Source organism: Microtus ochrogaster, chromosome X, assembly GCF_000317375.1.
Source record: "Microtus ochrogaster isolate Prairie Vole_2 chromosome X, MicOch1.0, whole genome shotgun sequence".
Lineage (NCBI taxonomy): Eukaryota > Metazoa > Chordata > Mammalia > Rodentia > Cricetidae > Microtus > Microtus ochrogaster.
Window position 1 is genome coordinate 49,991,968 of NC_022026.1, and position 18,133 is coordinate 50,010,100.

An 18,133-nucleotide genomic window follows, 5' to 3' on the forward strand; every position below is an offset into this window, starting at 1 on the left:
CAATTCTCTGGGTCCAAGATCATAAAGCCTTCCCACCCAGCCCTTGAAGCTCCTTTGAGGGGAACACACAATTCTCTGGGTCCAAGATCATAAAGCCTTCCCACCCAGCCCTTGAAGCTCCTTTGAGGGGAACACACAATTCTCTGGGTCCAAGATTTCTCAATCATCCTGTTCTATATGGCCAAGACACACTCCTAAATACAGTCTGCTACCACAGGGAATTCAGCTATAGGCCCTGGGATTCTACATTCTGAAGCTCTTCCCACTGAGGGCAGTCACTTCTTCTCCAGCATGGGACAGGAAGCTCATGCTACTGGGTCTTTTAGACCTGGTTAGTATTTCCCATGAGGAACAGCCTCCATGCAACCTCTCCTTAACCCCAAAATCCACACTGCTGTTTACAATGGTTGAAATATATTGTTTATTAACAGGAAAGAAAAATATTTTTCGAATTAAGCCCTAAATGAGTTTGACAATGGGCACAGGTTTCAAAATCGTCTTTATGGGACAGGTTTTATTCAATGCTTCATAGACACAAGGAGGTAAAGGAAAGCAATGGAACTCCTATCAGAAAGGCATATCTATGAGGAGAAAGCAGAAAAGAGCATCATTTAGATTCTGCATTTGAGCTGGAGGCTACCTATGCAAATGGCCAAAACTGAGTTTCAAATTCCATTTTGCATGGAACGGAAAAGGGAATAATCTTTCAAACTCTTAAAGCAAATAAACAAATATCTAGACCAAACAATTTCACAGGCTTTATATTTTCTCAGTATTTTCTAAAAAGTAATAAACCAGTTGTGGAAAAGATCATTCTGGGTCTTAAAATGTCATCTTAAAACAGATGATATCCTACATGCACAGAGCAAAATTACACATGCTTTCCTTGACATCCCCCAGGAGATCAGGCTGCCGCTGACAGCCCTAAGAGCCCTGTGCACTTTATCCTCATACCCCACAGCCTTTTGGTCTGCAAAGCCCACACAGGAAACAGGAAAAAGGGTTTGGCTTTGTACTCACTCTTACAAAGTTGTCAGGGAACAAACCTCTCCTGCCGTTGATCTGCCCCTCCCACCAGCCTCCATCCTCCTTCCTGATGTTGGTGATGACCTCACCCACGCTGATCGTCAGCTCATCGTCGTGCTGGGCCTGGTAATCAAACTCCACTATGGCCTCCACTGGAAGGAAAAGAAACCAAAAGAGCAACTTAAGGTTAACTGTTGTAGAAGTCTGAGCTCCAGCATCCCTGCAAGACCAATAAAGTCAGATTAACGGGACTTCCCCCTTAGAAATAGTTAAAATAACAGGCAACCTGATTTTGGTTAACCTGAAGCCCATATAACACAGAAACCACGAAGTACTGGTCGTGGTCAGACACAGGCAGGGTGGCCTACAATTCGGTGTCAGGGCCAACAGGGGCTTCAGAAGGGAAACCACACAGTGACAGTGGCCTAACAACACTTACCCAATACACAGGGTATGTGGCATCACTTCTCCAAGCGCAGAGACCAAAGACCACAAACAAGAAACATTGAGTCTTTGGGCCTCTCTTCACCTGACCAGAGATAACTAACCCTGGGGTGTTAAAGTCCTTGGACATCAGTTGTGCAAAATATGAACTATAATTCCCATGTTACAGAAATGATGGCTATCACTCATGACAACATACAGAAGTAAAGACACATGAAGCAGAGGGCTCCCCTGGTTGAACTAATGTCTCAAACTGCCCACATCAGAAGCAATGCTGCCCCAACGAATGAGCTCAGAGGCAGTTGTAGCAGGTTACACTATCTTTTCAGGGGCAGAGAAACTATCCATCACACTGGGCACAGGCAGAGGCAACAGATGAGGAGCTCTTTTGTGGACAAAGTACCAATGCATTTTGGCACAAGTTAACCAGAGATTGGTTAACTTACTCATAGAAAAGTTACAAGATTCCTTTAGACTCTGGGGTCTTCTTTGTGTACCTCAATATAAACCAACATCAAAACTTGTCTTTTTTTTCTATTTGCAACTTCATAAGAATGAATGAATACAGAGATGGTTAAAATTAGATGAAACTCCAAGTGGAAAACAAGCACCTTAAGAGTTATGATGAAATACAGGAAAAGCTAAACGAGCTAATATGCATTGTAAACATTAATTTGAACACCCAAAATGCATCCTTTTTCTTTGGGGCTTGTTTGTGAGGTTTTATTAATGTGTAATAGTCGTGTACAATAATGGGGCACCATGTGATATCACAACTCAAGCACAGAGCCTGCACTTATCAAATCAGGGCAATTAGCACTTTCATTTCCCTGTCATTTCTTTTTGTAGACTTTGAGTTCCCATTTGGGAGACCTAAGAAAGCAAGAGAGAAAAATCTTAATAACCTTGGTTTTGGAAAAATATTTTTTAAATAGAAAACAAAAAGGTACAAATGGTTCAAAATAAATTCAGTACACTAAGGTGACTTTTCTGGGAAAAAAAGGCCAGTAGGGAGATGGGTCTGCATCACAGGGCTTTCCGTTTCTATGAGAGGTGAAGCTTGCACTGCACTTCTGGTTCAGAATAGCCTGTCCTCCAGACCACTCAGGAGGACAACTAATCCAGCCAGTAAACTAATCCAGCAACTCGAAGTAGAACTGCCTTTTCCTAGATCAGTGTTTCATTCTACAGTCAGTTACTGCGCTCTCATGTCCTAAATCTGCTCAGGATGACGTTGTTTTGCAACTTCCTGTCACCACTTACCCATGGAAAAGAGGATTATGAGAGCATATACAAGGACGCCCTTCCTGCTTTCTCATGGTTCTGACAAGTACGCATGCAGGAACACTCCAGTTTCCTCTGTACCATGCCCTGATCCCTAATAGTTCAAATGAGCCATGATCTCAGTGGCAAAGTGCTTCCTGTACAAGGCCAAAGATCTGAGTTCAAATCCCCAGAACCCACATAAAGCCAATCAAGGAAGTATGCAGGAGGGAGAAACAGGAGAATCCCGGGAAGCTCATGAGTCAGTTAGCCTGGCATACACAAGCGGCAAATAACAACAAAAAAGTGGCGTTGTTTCAAAACAAGGTGGAAACTGAGGAAGGACACCCAAGGGTGTCCTATGACCTTCACACATCTGAACTCACAAACACAAATGTATGCATACATGTACATCCATACACACACACACACACACACACACACACACACACACACACACACACACAGTAGGAGTTAAAAATGAGCCATCATAAAACTCAATTTAAAAACAGCTAGGTCCAATGAGATAAATCTATCATACCAGCTACTCAGGAGGATGAGGTAGGAGGATTGTAAAACCAAATGTCTGTTTGGGCTGTAAAGCAAGTTCAAGGCCACTCTGCTCAACTTAGTGAGACCTTATCTCACAAAGAAAAGAAAAAAATGGAAATCTGCTTTCAGCTAGGTGTGGTGACACATTCATATAGCACCAGCTACTTGGGGCTAAGGATAGAGACCCAACAGTTCATCTAGCCTGGGCTACATTTGGAGACCCTCATATCAATTTCTTCTCAAAAGTTTACTTTAAATAGAGATTGATATATTGAAACAGAGATTATAGTAACCTTTGTTCACATACCGGACCCTAAATTATCTCATTTCTCAGTTAAATACTTTGATGCCCATCTTCCCAAGATACCTGAGGCTCATTTTCAGGGATGTTTCCCAGTGTGAGACACACCCACCTCGGGGATCTGCTGAGGTGATGCTTGGAGGGCAAAGTTCAAATTCCTGTTCATATTAATTCTAAAAAGAGAAAGTGCCAACTTCCATACTGTTCCACTTCCAGAACGGCCCTGGATCTTCATCTGGTCTCTTGTCAGACAGGCAGACGCCTCTAAGGGCAGAGTGTAGCTCAACAGCCAGGAGAAGCAAGAGTGCTGGGCAAGGAACCCAAGCTAGGACGCCCTTCTAGTGCACACACCAGCTCCAGTAGGGGGGTGCACCCACAGCTCTGCGGTACCTATGCCTTCTGACGAGTCTCACCTCTTTGAACTAAAATCACCCTCACTAACTGGCTAAGTAGCTTGTAAGATCTGCATGGTGCCGAAGCTGTAGACTATTCAACTCGAGGCCGTGGAAACAGGAAAATGTGGAACTGCCACTTCGGCTCCTGGTGAGAACTCTGTGACTGCCCTGTTTAGAGATGATCGGAGGTTCAGGCCAATCACAACTTACAGGGAAATGACCAAACGACTCTCCATGAGCATCAAGGAAACTGGAATGTGAGCTTATGCCCTTGATGACAGAGCTATAAATGTTGGGCTATTCCGAGATTAATAACATTTCAAAACTAAGTGTATGACCCTTGAAGGAAAGAGCCTTGCTTTTCCTCCAATTGTCTATGGCCATACGAAACTCTTTTGCTTGTTTCCCAAACGCTCGCTGTCCCTAATAGAAGATTAGAGCTCCTCACACAGGAATATCCAGTCACCTGCCATGTAAATTTGGTAAATGAACCACATACCTGATAATGGAGATATGAAAAACTTGTATCATCCATGATCTCACAGTCACCTGTATGTGCATATGTTGATGTTCTAACAATGTAACACATCACATAAAAATGTATCCCTGACAAAATTTTTAGATACCCAAACAATATTGTTGTTTGGAAGAGAAACGAGGGAGTTGGAGAGATGGCTCAGTGGCTAAAAGCACTCACTGCTCTTCCAGAGGACCCTGGCTCAATTCCTTGTACTCACATGATGGCACACAGACCTCTGTAACTCGTTTCACATTCTTCTGACACTAGGCACACATGGTGCACATGCCTACATGTATGCAAACACACATATACATAAAATAAGATGTGTAAGTGAAAGAATGAAGAAAGAAACAAGGTCTGGAAACATGGCTCACCTAGCATGCTTGAGGTCCTAAGTTCAACTCAGCCTCACAAGAAACCAAAACCATGGGGCATGAACTCAGGCTCCCCAAAACAGATCCCATTAGACAAGGAAAGGGCAACTCTCAAATTTTCTGATAGGAAACATGAAAATGTTGGGTAAGGGCAAACTGATAGAACCCAAGTCCAGGTGTGTCTTCAGGAGAGGGTGGGAGAACAAGGAAATGCTCTAAAGAGGTAAAGGGAACTGTTTCCTGGTTAACTTCGATCCTGTAATCTTTCAGGAACTCTGGCGGGACCAACGTGTGGAACACAGCCTTGCTTCTTCCTTCCTAAACAAGTCATGTCTTCCGACTCTCTACCTGAACTTGAGCAAAGCAAAGCTAAAAAGAAAACAAGTAGAGTCAGCTTCAAGTAGATGGCTACTAAGAACTGAACAGCTGCTGCCTGGCGTATTATGCCAAGTCAGGGAGAAAAGCATCCCCGCTTTTCTTCCCTCTCTCTTTCCATGTGTGTAAGAGCCTGCCTTAGGGGATGCCCACTCTGCATGGTGAGGCTGGCCGCGCTGGTCTGGGGATGCTGAGAGTGTAACTGCAGTGTCCGAGTCCTCTTCCCAGCAGAGTCCCCAGCTGCTCGCTCTGTAATGCACTCTTGCGCTAAGTTCACAGCTGAGAGGAAATGGTTCCCAGATCAAACAGAATTGAACCTCCTCTTTAACCTTAGGAAATTATATGTACCCTCCCTGCTTTCTAGCCTCAGAGGGTCCCTGGCCCTCCTCCAAACCACATCCCTAGCTTCTCTAGCCTCCCTGGCTCTGCCACCGAGTTCAGCTTCTGCTGCGGTGAGTTCTCCTGGCGAGGTTCTAAATGATTGCTGGGCTTGAATCACCCTGAGTTTGTTCTACTGTGAGCATCTGGGGGCATTCAGTTTCAGTAGGCTCTCAATGCAGACTTGAGAATCCAACCACTGAGCTTACATTCTATATTGATAGTTTCTGCCCAACAAAGACACCTCTAAAATGTCAAGTGCCAATCTCATTTCTGCAAATTGAGTCATATTGTTCAGAGCGCTAAGGGAGTCTGCTATTTAAAAGAACCTGCGGTTAATTCTTTTGTGACATGAATAATCACTTCCTGCTTTACCTTTCCTGTCGAGATCATTTTTTTACAGATCAGGTTTCTCTTAAGGTAAGAAAGCTGTGCATGACTGTGTCAAGAACGCCTAAGTCATGAGCTGTCTCTCTTCCTCCCTTTCAAAGGTTTAGGACTTTTCTTTCCAATGTAATGGCACAGTTACAGGGGCTACATGTGCCATGAAAGTATAACAAGGGGCTGGACAGATGGTCCAGCAGCGAAGAGCACTCACTGGTCCTCTAGAGAATCCCAGTGTGACCTCCAGCATCCACATGGTAGCTCACAACCAGCTATAACTCCAGCCCTACCAAGAACCTATGCCCTCTTCTGGCCTCTGTGGGTACTTCATGCACATGGTACCACATCCATACTCACAAGCAAATACCTATATTTATATTTAAAAAGCACCTTTTCAAAGGTCGAACAAGCTCTTTGTTTATTTGGGGCAGTACAGGCCACAGTGTGTATGTGACCGTCAGAGGACAACTTGCAAGAGTTGGTTCTCTCCTTCCACTATGTGGATTTCAGGGATCACAGATCAGCAGGCTTGGGAGCAAGTTTACCCGCTGGGCCATCTTCCTGATCCTTAGAACAGACACCTAGAAACTGCTTCTGTTGAAAAGTAATGATTTCTCACTTGGGCTCATGAGGCAAAATAACATCAGATTGAAAGTCTAGCATCTGCCTCCATTTTGTCTCCTTTACTCTGGTTCGCCTGTTTACTGTTCCACACAGACTTGCTAATCGCTCGGGAGTGTCATCTAGAAAGCCACAACACCTAACATAACTTATCCCCCCCACCCCCATGCTCAAGACATGAAGATAAGAGTAGCTGAGAGATCTGATTGCCCCCCTTTTACAATGTCCTGTTCCGCTTACCAGAAACAAGGCACCTAAAGGTTTTGAGTCATTGTCATGAATCTTTGTCATGTTGGACTGGAGCAACAGCAAAGCCTCCCTGGACAGATCACACCCCCTCCCCACATGAGCACAACTGTGTGTGGTAGCAAGGCTACAGCATGAAACAGGAGCTATGAGCGGCTGAAAAGCAGCCTTCTCTGTGGAGCTGTGTGCACTGCTTCTTTGGGTCACCCCCAGAAGCAGATCGGAGACACTGATCACTCAGCCCATGTGCTAACCAGGACTCCTTAATTATGCAGACCTCTTACCACTGAGACAGTTCTAGTTACACCTAAAGTTCATGGCAGTACCCCAAAGATAAACCAGGGACCACTGGTTCCCTTTATTTGCTTTGCTTCTTAATGGGCCACCTCTTTCTCGGCTCAGCATCATCCCTCAGCTCTTGGACTAGAGTCCAGGACAAGCAGCTGAGCCTAGGCTGCAGGGGTTCCTGGAGCTGGGCCAGCGCTCTAAAACTCCAATAACAAAGAATACGAATTGGCTCAACATTTTTTTTTTTACATGGACTACACAGTGACAAGATACTTTGGACTTACTGGAGTAAATAAATATTGAAATTAATTTTAGCTTTATTAATGTGGCTGCTAGAACATTTTAAATTATATGTGTGGCTTGCATTATATTTCTATTGAATAGCAATGGTCTAGAATAATGCTTAGCAGAAAAGCAATAAAGAGTTCAGACTATATAAACACAGCCAAAATATTCATCAGAGCCCACGTCTATGCCACCAAACACATATCCTTGCCTATAGGAAGCTACAGGTAACTTTAGCAAACGAAGGTAAAACATTACCTACAATTTTTTTTCAAATGGTACCCTTCGGGAAACTATCTCTGCATGAGCACAAAATTAAAGCACTAAGCAAAGTAAAGTATCTCAGAGGTGTAATTAGGACAAAAGTAAACAAAATCCCATATTTAAAGACTTCATAAATTACAAAACTTAAGAATGTCTCCCCATCAGAAAAAACAAAACAAAACAAAACAGCCCCCTCCAGTTGCAGGCTGTGCCAAAAGCCAGCCTCCACAAGTTCGCTGTAACTACTGTCTGCAAAAAAACCAAAGCTACAGTTAACAAAAAAGATAGAGCCCCAGGAGATAAGAGATCTGCTTAGAAATGCTAACACTTCAACCTTCCCTATCTCTGCCTTCAAACTTGCTGAATGCCCCCCCCCCCCGAAAACATGAAATGAGTGGTTTTTTAACTGTTAGGTTGGCTAAGCCAGCTGTCAAGCAGCTTCGTGGTGAACTGACACAGTGGCAATGCTAGAGGCCCCGCTGTGCGACTCAGCCCCTCCTGCCTTGCCCCTATACTTCCTCTATCTTTGCTCCACTTAGAGCTTAATTTCATGTTGGCTTACCCCAAGCAGGCTGCAAGCCTCATGCGGGGAGGAGCCCTTATGTGTCCCAGGGTTCTGGCTCCCGACCTAGCATCCCATGTGACTCAACAGATCCATGAATAAACCAGAACACATGGAGGAGGATGGAAGTTTCCAGTTAACTTCCTTTGTTCCACACCATACACATATTGTTGCAAAGGTCTTGGTAGGTGTGGCTTTAAGCTGTAATCACTTCAGAAGCAGAAATGTCACATACTTGTGGCTTTACACTTTTTCATTGTGTTCATTCTGATGAATATATTTTTAATTTTAAGCTTTTGTTTCCATCCTGTTTAATGAAAGTATAGAAAGTCAAGAAGTAATTTCCATCAGAAAGAATTTCATGGGGAAAAAAGCATAATTGCTGATTACTGGTGATAGAAATAACCTCAGATAGTATCTTGTCAAGTAAATTTCCTAATTTTGCAGGTGAAGAATTGAAGTCTAGAATGTTCCATGACCGAAATTTGGCATTTCTGCCCTCCTAAATGACAGTTCTCAGAGAGAAGTTTGGATGAAAAGCTAACATCAATAGTAATTGAGACCAGCAAGATAGAGACTTGGGTGCCACCGGAAGGGCTTCTTCCACGCCCTCCCCCATGGAGCAGAGTTTCTACAATACCCAGAAATTATAGCAATCAGGAGCATATAAAAACCTAGGTGCAAGTCCAAAGAGACTGAAAATAGATGAGTGGGTGCCTGAGACCATGGATGTGATCCGATTACAAATGTGGGTAGGAGAGATCTTTTGGGGTAATGGAAACATTTTAATCTTAAACTGTAGCAAAAAAATTACACCATGCTATAAATTTACCCCAAACTCACAGTATACACTTACATATGTGAAACGCTATACCTAAATTTATCCTTTAGAGATAAAAGTGGAAACATTATGTGACCCACATTTAGGAACTTCTAACTGGAGGTATTTGCTCAAGTAGCTGACTATGTTGGTGGCCCCAGGGGGCCTCCACTCTCCCCATCCAGTGAAGAAACCCATTTGCAGGAGTGTCTCCTCCCCCATGAGATACAATCTGATGAGAATGCAGCTGACATGGCCAATATTCCTCCAGCCCATGGGCACAGAAGCTGTCTGACTGCCAGCAACGTGACAGCAGCTGGGAACAGCTAGGCTGCACAGCACAGTGGAGCTCTCAAAAGCAGTCTGGTTGCCGCTTTTCCCACACACGATTCTCCAGCTTCTTCCACCACACAACCCACCCTAAAGCCTTTCCATGAATCACTTGCCTTCTTTAGGTAAGAGATAGTTGTTTCTATTCCTTACAACTAGACAGCCCTAACGGACTAATTACCAACTTAGGAAAAAAAATGATACTCGCAAAGCAGTGGTGGCGCACGCCTTTAATTCCAGCACACAGGAGGCAGAGGCAGGTGGATCTCTGTGAGTTCCAGGCCAGTCTGGTGTATAAGAGCTAGTTCCAGGACTAGGACTGTTAAACTGAGAAACCTTGTCTCAAAAAAAAAAACCAAAATACAAACAAACAAACAAACAAAGGACGATGCTCTTCCCCACAGCAGGCCAAGCTCTCGCTATGCAGTGCTTTCTTATTAGTGTCTGGGCTAGGGGCTCAGAGACTGGATTTGCCAGCTCGAGGGCACAGGGACAATGAGCCTCTGCATATACAATGAAGCTGATCTCCATTTGCTTTGGGCATCTTCATGAATGTACCAGTAAGGGCCACCAAACCAATAAAGGCAGGATTACTAAGGCCCAACACTGGTAGGAAAATAACAGCAACTTTCTCTGAGGAAGACAGGCTCAGAAATCAGACCCCAGTGGCAGAGCCACTGGGCTTGGGCTCTTTCTGAGCAACAGGAAGCAAAGCATAGGCCGGGATGGCTTCCTGCGGGGTGCAGCGAGGTCTGTCATGGGCCCAAGAACAGCGAGCTCAAAGCACTAATTGGGCATCAGCAGGGAATGGGTGAGGGGAGAATAAATCAACACAGGAGAGAGAAAAAGGCCCACCATTGTCTGCCTTAAAACCTTCCTGTTCCTCACTGTTCTGAAGGATAGCGCAAGGAACCCTGGCTAGCATCTTTTACATATAATATGAGTTATAAGAAAAAGCCCGATAGGCCTAAATAAGTGAATTCCAGTTCATGAGGCAAAACACCTTGCCTGGGTCCACATTTTGTGTTTAATATTGGAAGAGGGTATGGTCCAAGAATAATGGACAACCCCTGAAAACTCCTGGGTACAAAAGCAGCTCCATCAATTGAGAGCCAGCAGTGTCATGGGCCATTGTGATTCCTTACTGTGAGGGAGGGATTCTCTGCACATCCCCTCCCTCACTGCCTACCCACTGAGAACCCATATAGATCTGCCTAGAATTTCCTCCTCACCTGTTACCCAGGCCGGTGACTAAGTGTATCTGCTCAACACCGGGAGTGCCCTGAGGGAGCATTTATTCCAAACTACACCTTCTCACGTAGTGCAAAGAGCTACAGTTACAAATGTAAGCTTTTACTTGATTGGATGGCGAAAAAAGACCAAGATCAGCATGGCCAGCTAACTACACAATAAGTATGCCTGAGTGGCCATAGAGTGTCAAGCACCACTGTGGTCCACTTCAGTTCTATTGGAACCTCTGCCCTGACTAAAGATCAGAGCATGCAAGGCAAGGTGTGGACAGGAAAGAGCTCATAAAGCCTTGAGGCCGCTGGTATCTCACAGCCTGGACGCTGAAGCTACAGGCTCCCCGGGGCCAGGCCCTCGAACACACACCTGGGGACCAAGGAACGATGCATTATTAAACACTTCAGAACTGACCCTACCAACTCCCGTAAACCGAGCATGCTGCTCTTCTCAAAGATGTTTAGATAAACTTGGCAAGAGCAAGATTGGGGAGATTTTTAAGAGAAAAAGCACAGAAAGTGGCCGCAGAGTAATTTGTAGATTCAAACAACAGTAGAGAATAAAGATCATTTGTTATAGGGAAGTCAACAGAGGAGGGGTCTCTGCAGGAGCCATGGAGGGAAAAGTAAACAGGCTTTTAGCAAACTAATATAGTAAAAACTCAGTTTAGTCAAAACAATTTTGACATTTAAAGAAGACATAATTTTTTTTGCTCAAGTATAAGAAGGAATTCATGCCAGGCAATGGTGGCACACGCCTTTAATCCCAGAATTCAGGAGGCAAAGGCAGGTGGATCTCTGTGAATCTGAGGCCAACCTGGTCTACAGAGCGAGTACTAGAGCAGCCACAACTGTTACACAGAGAAACCCTGTCTCAAAAAAAAGAAAAAATGTACACGAACATTGTTTTATCTGAGTATTTAATGTTTTAAGTAATAAAATAGCTTTAAGAAACGTAGATGTTTATGATTTTATACTGACACCCTGATTCCCAAACTCCAAAGAGTTCCAAAGAGAGTTAGACACGTGCCTGACTAGAACATCATCTCCTATCTCTGATGATGAAATGTTCTCAAAGGTTTGGGACCAAGTAGAATACATAAACTTTAAAATAAAAGAGCAGGCAAGTGTCTGCTTATAGCAACGTAATTACAGGTTACAGAAAACAAAATGAGAAAACAGTGCTCCCTCTTTCTCAGTAGTCCCTCATTTCATGAATTAATTTTATTCAACAGACAGTATAAGGATGGTTGGAAAGCATTCAATCGCCGTTAATACATCTAAAAGGTTTGCTCAACCTATTTTACTCCAAATACATTCCTAGAGCCTGGTAGTAGAAGAGACTGTGTAAGGGCCATAGCGATGTGCCGCTTGCTTTTCTGGAGGACAGTATGAAAAAGATGGGAAAAGGGCTTTGCACGTGGGCAGGGCACATTTCAGGGTACCTAAGCTGACCAGCTGCAACAGGCCAAGTCCAGGTCAGAAGGAGGGAAGTTAAGAACATTTCAACAGGAAAATGTGCTCACTGGGAGCACTCAAGAGCTGGAGAAAGGGCTGAGTCACGGAAGAGCCTGTGCCAACGAAAAATGCAGCGTCTAATCAGAGAGAAATGAGAGAAAAGACGAGAGAGCACCGCACTGAGCCTTCCTTGCCTTCCTCAAGCACATTTTAGGTCCCCTTTCAAGCCACATCGCCACCCCCACCCCCATTGGAAGAATTCTACTACAGTTGTGGAATTTTACTACTGGAAGTCCCTAGAAGACAGACTACATGTAAAACTGAAGCTTGTGGCTGTAGGTAAAATACCTGCCTAGCAAGACTGAGAATCAGAGTTAGATTCGCCATAACCACATTAAAAAAAAAAAAAGCCAACGTGGGCCAAGGAACTTATAATTTAAATGCTGGAGAGGTATACCCCTGGGACTTGTTGTCCAGCCAGCTAGCCTACTTGACAAATTCCAGGCCAGTGAGACTCTGTCTCAAGAAGGTAGGAAGAAAGGAAAGAAGGGAGGGAGGGAGGGAGGGAGGGAGGGAGGGAGGAAGTTGACAATGCCTGAGGACTAACACCCAAAGATGCACCCTGCTGCATACACATGCACACACACAAGAACCTAAGAAATGTTTGCTGCTGAGTGGAGAGAAACACAAGGATGAATTTGATGAAAAGTCGAGAATCCAAGAAAATGAAATCTGAGCCAAAGCTAAAAGCAGACGATAACAGCAAAACCGTGGCTCTTCAAAGCAGCCTAAAAATGCAAACTGTCATAGCAAACCTACTTAGAGTTCACTAACATCTAATCAGCATAGAACATCTAGTATATGTGCAACTCTATACTGGGAAGGTTATCAGGGACGATGCACTGTAGTTCATGCATTAATGATGCTACACTGTGGAATATTCCTTTACACTATGTGAATATATGTTGCTACGATTGCTTTAATAAATAAGGTGACTGACCAATAGCTGAACAGAAAAAGGTTACGCAGGACAGCCGAACTGAGAACACTGGGAGGAAGAAAGAAAGGCAGAGTCAGAGGGGCTGCCAGCAGACACAGAGAGAAACAAGATGGGCATGTCATACTGAAAAGGGTATCACATAACATGGCAAAGCATAGATAAAAATATGGGTTAATTTAAATATAAGAGTTAGCCAGCAACATGCCTGAGCTATTGGCCGAACAATTATAATTCATAGCAAGTCTCCATGTCGGTTGTTTGGGAACTGGCAGCTGTAGGCAGCAAAGAAATGTCCATCTACACTGCATAGTGACTGTGAGTTTACCTTAGTGACTCCCAGTTTGAGAGTCATTTGGGTAATATTTTTACTATCTGAGTAATCTGAACTAAGTGGATAGTCAAGATCTACTTCATGCATGTCTTCTTAATCAATTTCTTTGTAAAGGCTTGGTCAATATATGAGAAAACCACTTAGTAAGTGTTTATATACTCAGAGCATCATAAAACAGAAGTAAGGTTGAACCCCAACATTTTTCTTTCCTATAAAGGTTGTAATTTAAAGTTAGACAAATAGGGGGCTGGAGAGATGCCTTGGTAGTAAGAGCACCTGTCTCATGCCAAAGACTGAAATTATCAGCACCCACATGGTGGCTCACAACCATCCATGACTCCATTTCCAGGGGATCCAAGGGCACCTTCTGAACTCTGCAGAGGCATACATGATGTGTATACATATATATGCAGGCAAAATATCTATACACATAATGTAAACAAATATTTAAAAAGTTAGACAAATAGACTAAAATCTAAAGAAACCGTTGAAACCATTTCCAAAATTGAAACACACACTGATAAAAATAGACAAAAGATCAACAGCACTACCCCAGAGATTTCTTTTCTTTTTTTGATTTTTATTGAGCTCTACATTTTTCTCTGCTCCCCTCCCTGCCTCTCCCCTCACCCCTTCAACCCTCTCCCAAGGTCCCCATGCTCCCAATTTACTCAGGAGATCTTGTAGTTTTCTACTTCCCATGTAGATTAGATCCATGTATGTCTCTCTTAGGGTCCTCATTGTTGTCTAGGTTCTGTGGGGTTGTGATTTGTAGGCTGGTTTTCTTTGCTTTATGTTTAAAAACCATTTTGGGTCTGGTCTGGGTTACCTCACTCAAAACGATGTTTTCTAGATCCATCCATCTGCCTGAAAAATTCAAGGTGTCATTTTTTTTTTGCTGTGTAGTAAGTACTCCATTGTGTAAATGGACCACATTTTCCTTATCCATTCTTCAGTCGAGGGGCATTTAGGCTGTTTCCAGGTTCTAACTATGACAAACAATGCTGTTATGAACATAGTTGAGCACATGTCCTTGGGGGACTATTGAGCATCCTTTGTATACATACCCAAAAGTGGTATGACTGTACCCCAGAGATTTCTAGAAGGATGTTCCAAGAACAGTATGTACATTTTTCCAAGACAATTTACATTCAAACTTTTCACTAAGAGAAAGCCAGGCCATGGTAATAACTGATTTTGACTTGGGAACAATAAAGTGGATGAATTCTGACCGTGTCACACCATGAAAGCAAGGGTGCCATCAAAGGGGTGCTGCAGAGAAGACTCGGCAAGGAAAGTGCTTGCTATGCATGGTTTTTTGAAAATGACTTGTTTATTTTTGCTTTATATACATTGGTATTTTGTCTACATGTACATCTGTGCAAGGGTGTCAGATCCCCTACGGACAGTTGTGAGCTGCCGTGTGGTTGCTGGGAATTGAATCCAGGTCCTCTGGAAGAGCAGCCAGTGCTCTTAACCGCTGAGCCATCTCTCCAGACCCTATGCATGGCTTTGAAAAGTCTTTATCTTGCCGGGCGATGGTGGCGCATGCCTTTAATCCCAGCACTGGGGAGGCAGAGGCATGCGGATCTCTGTGAGTTCGAGACCAGCCTGGTCTACAGAGCTAGTGCCAGGACAGGCTCCAAAGCCACAGAGAAACCCTGTAAAAGTCTTTATCTTGCCTGGTATGGTGGCGCACACCTTTAACCCTGCACTTGGGAGGCAGAGGCAGTGAATCCAGTCTGATCTACACAGCTAGTTCCAGGGCAGTTCGGGCTACACAGAGAATTCCTTTCTCAAAAAAAAAAAAAAAAAAAAAAAAAGAAAGAAAGAAAAGTCTTTATCTTTATACAATACATGGTGAAGCATTTCTGGATTGTTGAGTCGTGCTTGTCACTGAACTTGACAGATTAAGAGAAAAACCTTAGCTACAAACCCCAGCTGGTATAATCTCCATGTCACAAGCGATTCAGTCAGCCATGCTATGCACAGCAATGCACCTAAAAAGAAGGGTGCTTTTGTGGATTTGGGGGTTATGTTTGGTTGGGTGGTTAGTTGGTTGGTTGTTTTTTGCATAGCCGGTGGTACAGGAGGGTACCATTTTGATGGGTACGGTGTTTGTTTGGGGTTTCATTATATATCCTAGTTTGGTCTCAAATTCACTGTGATGCCCAAACTGGTTTCAAATTGTCTACTGTCCCAGTTTAGTTCCCTGAATACCAGGATTATAGGCATATACCAGCATGCCTGATTCAAAGACAGGATCTCTTTTAAGCTGCAAAATGTTAACAGACAGACTTTGCCTAGTTTGGTACTCCCTATATAGACCAAGCCGGTCCTGAGCTAGCAGCAGGAAATTCTGCTGCCTCGGTCCTCTGGGTACCAGGATTACAGGCATGTCCCGTTCTCAGTCTAATTCCTTTTTTAAGTTATACTTTTAGCCACTTAAAAAATAAACAAGCCAGGAAGTGGTGGATCACACCTTTAATACCAGCACTCCTGTGCAGAGGCAGGGGAATCTCTGTGAGTTTAAGGCCATCCTGGTCTACAGAGCTTCCAGGACAGGCTCCAAAGCTACAGAGAAATCCTGTCTAGAAAAAACAAAATAATAATAATTATAACAAACAGAGCTGGAGAGATGGCTCAGCAGTTAAGAGCATTTGTTACTCTTGCAGAGGACAGAGGTTTGGTTCCTAGCATCCATATCAGGAAGCTCATAACCACCTTTAACTCCAGCTCCAGGGAATCCAATGCACACTTATGGCTTCCACAGGTACCAAGTACATAAGTGGTACATATACATGAGGCAAAACACCCACATGCCTAAAAAAATAAAGAATAAATAAAATTATAAGCTCATTATTCTCATGAGTTTAAAAAATTAAGGTCAAGCATGTTCTATACCACATCTATTGTGTAGACTCTGGATAAGGCCAACCCTGTGAGCATCTTGGATTTGGGCCTCTTCAGTAATGTATTACACAAGGAAGACTATAGTTTGCATTACTTGGATGTAAAATAAAACCATGGTTACTGTTCTTTTTTTTGAGATAGGATCTCACTAATTAGCTCTGTGGCTGTCCTGGAATTCACCGTGTAGACCAGGCTGGCCTTGGACTCACAGACATCCACCTGCCTCTGCCCCCTGAGTGCTGGGATTAAAGGTGTATGTCGCCACACTCAAGGTCATGTTCTTAATAGAATTCTTATCTAGAAATGCGAAACACAGCAGAAATGTGTTTGCTAGTTTTTATCTAAAATGTTTCTCCCAAGGCCCACGCGTTAAAAGCTTGGTCCCAGTTTGGCAACACTGGGAGGCCGTGGAACTTTCCGAGACGGGTGCTGTGAGAGGTTTTACATCATTAGGGGCGTACTATCATAGGAAACTGTGAGATTCTCCTCTATCTTTTCCCTCGGCAGCTGACACTATTTAAGTGTTTTTGTCCCACCAGACTCTGACCACAGTCCCGATACAACCACATGAGCCCACACAATTGTGAGCCAAATGAATTTTTTCTCTGTAAGTTCATCTCCAATGGATGTTCATTAAAGTAACAGATGCTGACACACAGAAAGCTCACCTGCCTAGTCCTCAGGGCCCTGCTCTCTGGGAACTGGCCCCCAGCAGTACAGCAAGCCTCCACATGTATATAAATCTGGACCTGCCTGATACAATTTACTTCCACTACCCAGTAGTATGCTTTGGTCTTTCCCAGAATTAAAGTGGAGATTGCATTGTAAGAAGCCCCACAGTAGAGCTGGAGAAGTGCTGGGCTATTCTGCACTTCTGAGGGTCCTCTTAAATCATGGAGGGATGCCTCCCCTGCCTCCCTCCCTACACCCTGGTTTATAGCAGAATAGAAAGGCATCTCGACATGATTGAAGATGGCCCCACGAGAATCAATGCACCTCTATCACTCCCAACCCCCCTTTCAGAGGGAAGACATAAGTCTGCATCTGAGGTAAAGGGTCAGGGTATGCTTGCGTAGCTGAGGCCTGGTGATTCTGAAGCCCCTCCAGGAATCCAAGCCTCCAGGTCTACAGAAATGATACCATAGAGGAAGCAACGGGGATTCCACATTGACTCTAGGAAGATCTCTCTTCTTCACCACTCACTGGGAGAAACAGATTAATAAAATATACACACCCAGATAGTCACTAGCACCTTTCCGTGAAAGGAGAAAGAACCCCTAAACCTTGTTCCAGATCCGATTGCAACTGATTATTACCTGTGTCCCCCACTAGAGTACAAACCAAAGAGTGTCAAAGGGTGTATGTCTGCCATGTTTGCCTCTATATCCAGCGCTGGCCTGATATTTAGCATATAGTGGGAACTTCATAAATATTAACTGAATGAAAAAATATTCTTCTATGCAGGCACCTAGTGTCTTTACCTCCTAGTATCGTTTAACTCTCCTGTGTTCTTCAACCATGGGACCTGAGCCTGGAGAAATGGCTCAGCAGTTAAGATGACTTGCTGGTCTTGCAGAGGACTCGAGATTAACAGTACCTATATGGTAGCTCACAGCCACCTATAATTCCAGATATTGAACATCTGTCACCTTCTTCTGGTATCTGTGGCCATCTGCATACACACACACACACACACACACACACAATTTCAATGGGTTTTTTATCCTACTGCACGTGCTGGCTTTGGGGGGGCCTGGGC

The 18,133-nt window shown here is 43.8% G+C and overlaps 1 protein-coding gene across 6 annotated transcripts in view; it reads right to left on the minus strand.

The window, feature by feature from the left end:
- The window catches only part of Sh3kbp1 (SH3 domain containing kinase binding protein 1), a 337,374-nt gene that overhangs the window by 283,727 nt on the left and 35,514 nt on the right, over nucleotides 1-18,133 (minus strand). For 5 of the 6 annotated variants that reach the window (XM_026784809.1, XM_026784808.1, XM_013350581.2 and 2 more), the window contains exon 2: nucleotides 1,021-1,178. In XM_026784809.1, the coding sequence (XP_026640610.1) occupies nucleotides 1,021-1,178 (158 nt within the window). Of the gene's footprint in view, nucleotides 1-1,020; nucleotides 1,179-18,133 lie in introns of those variants that run through there. The other variant, XM_026784806.1, reaches the window with a different exon arrangement.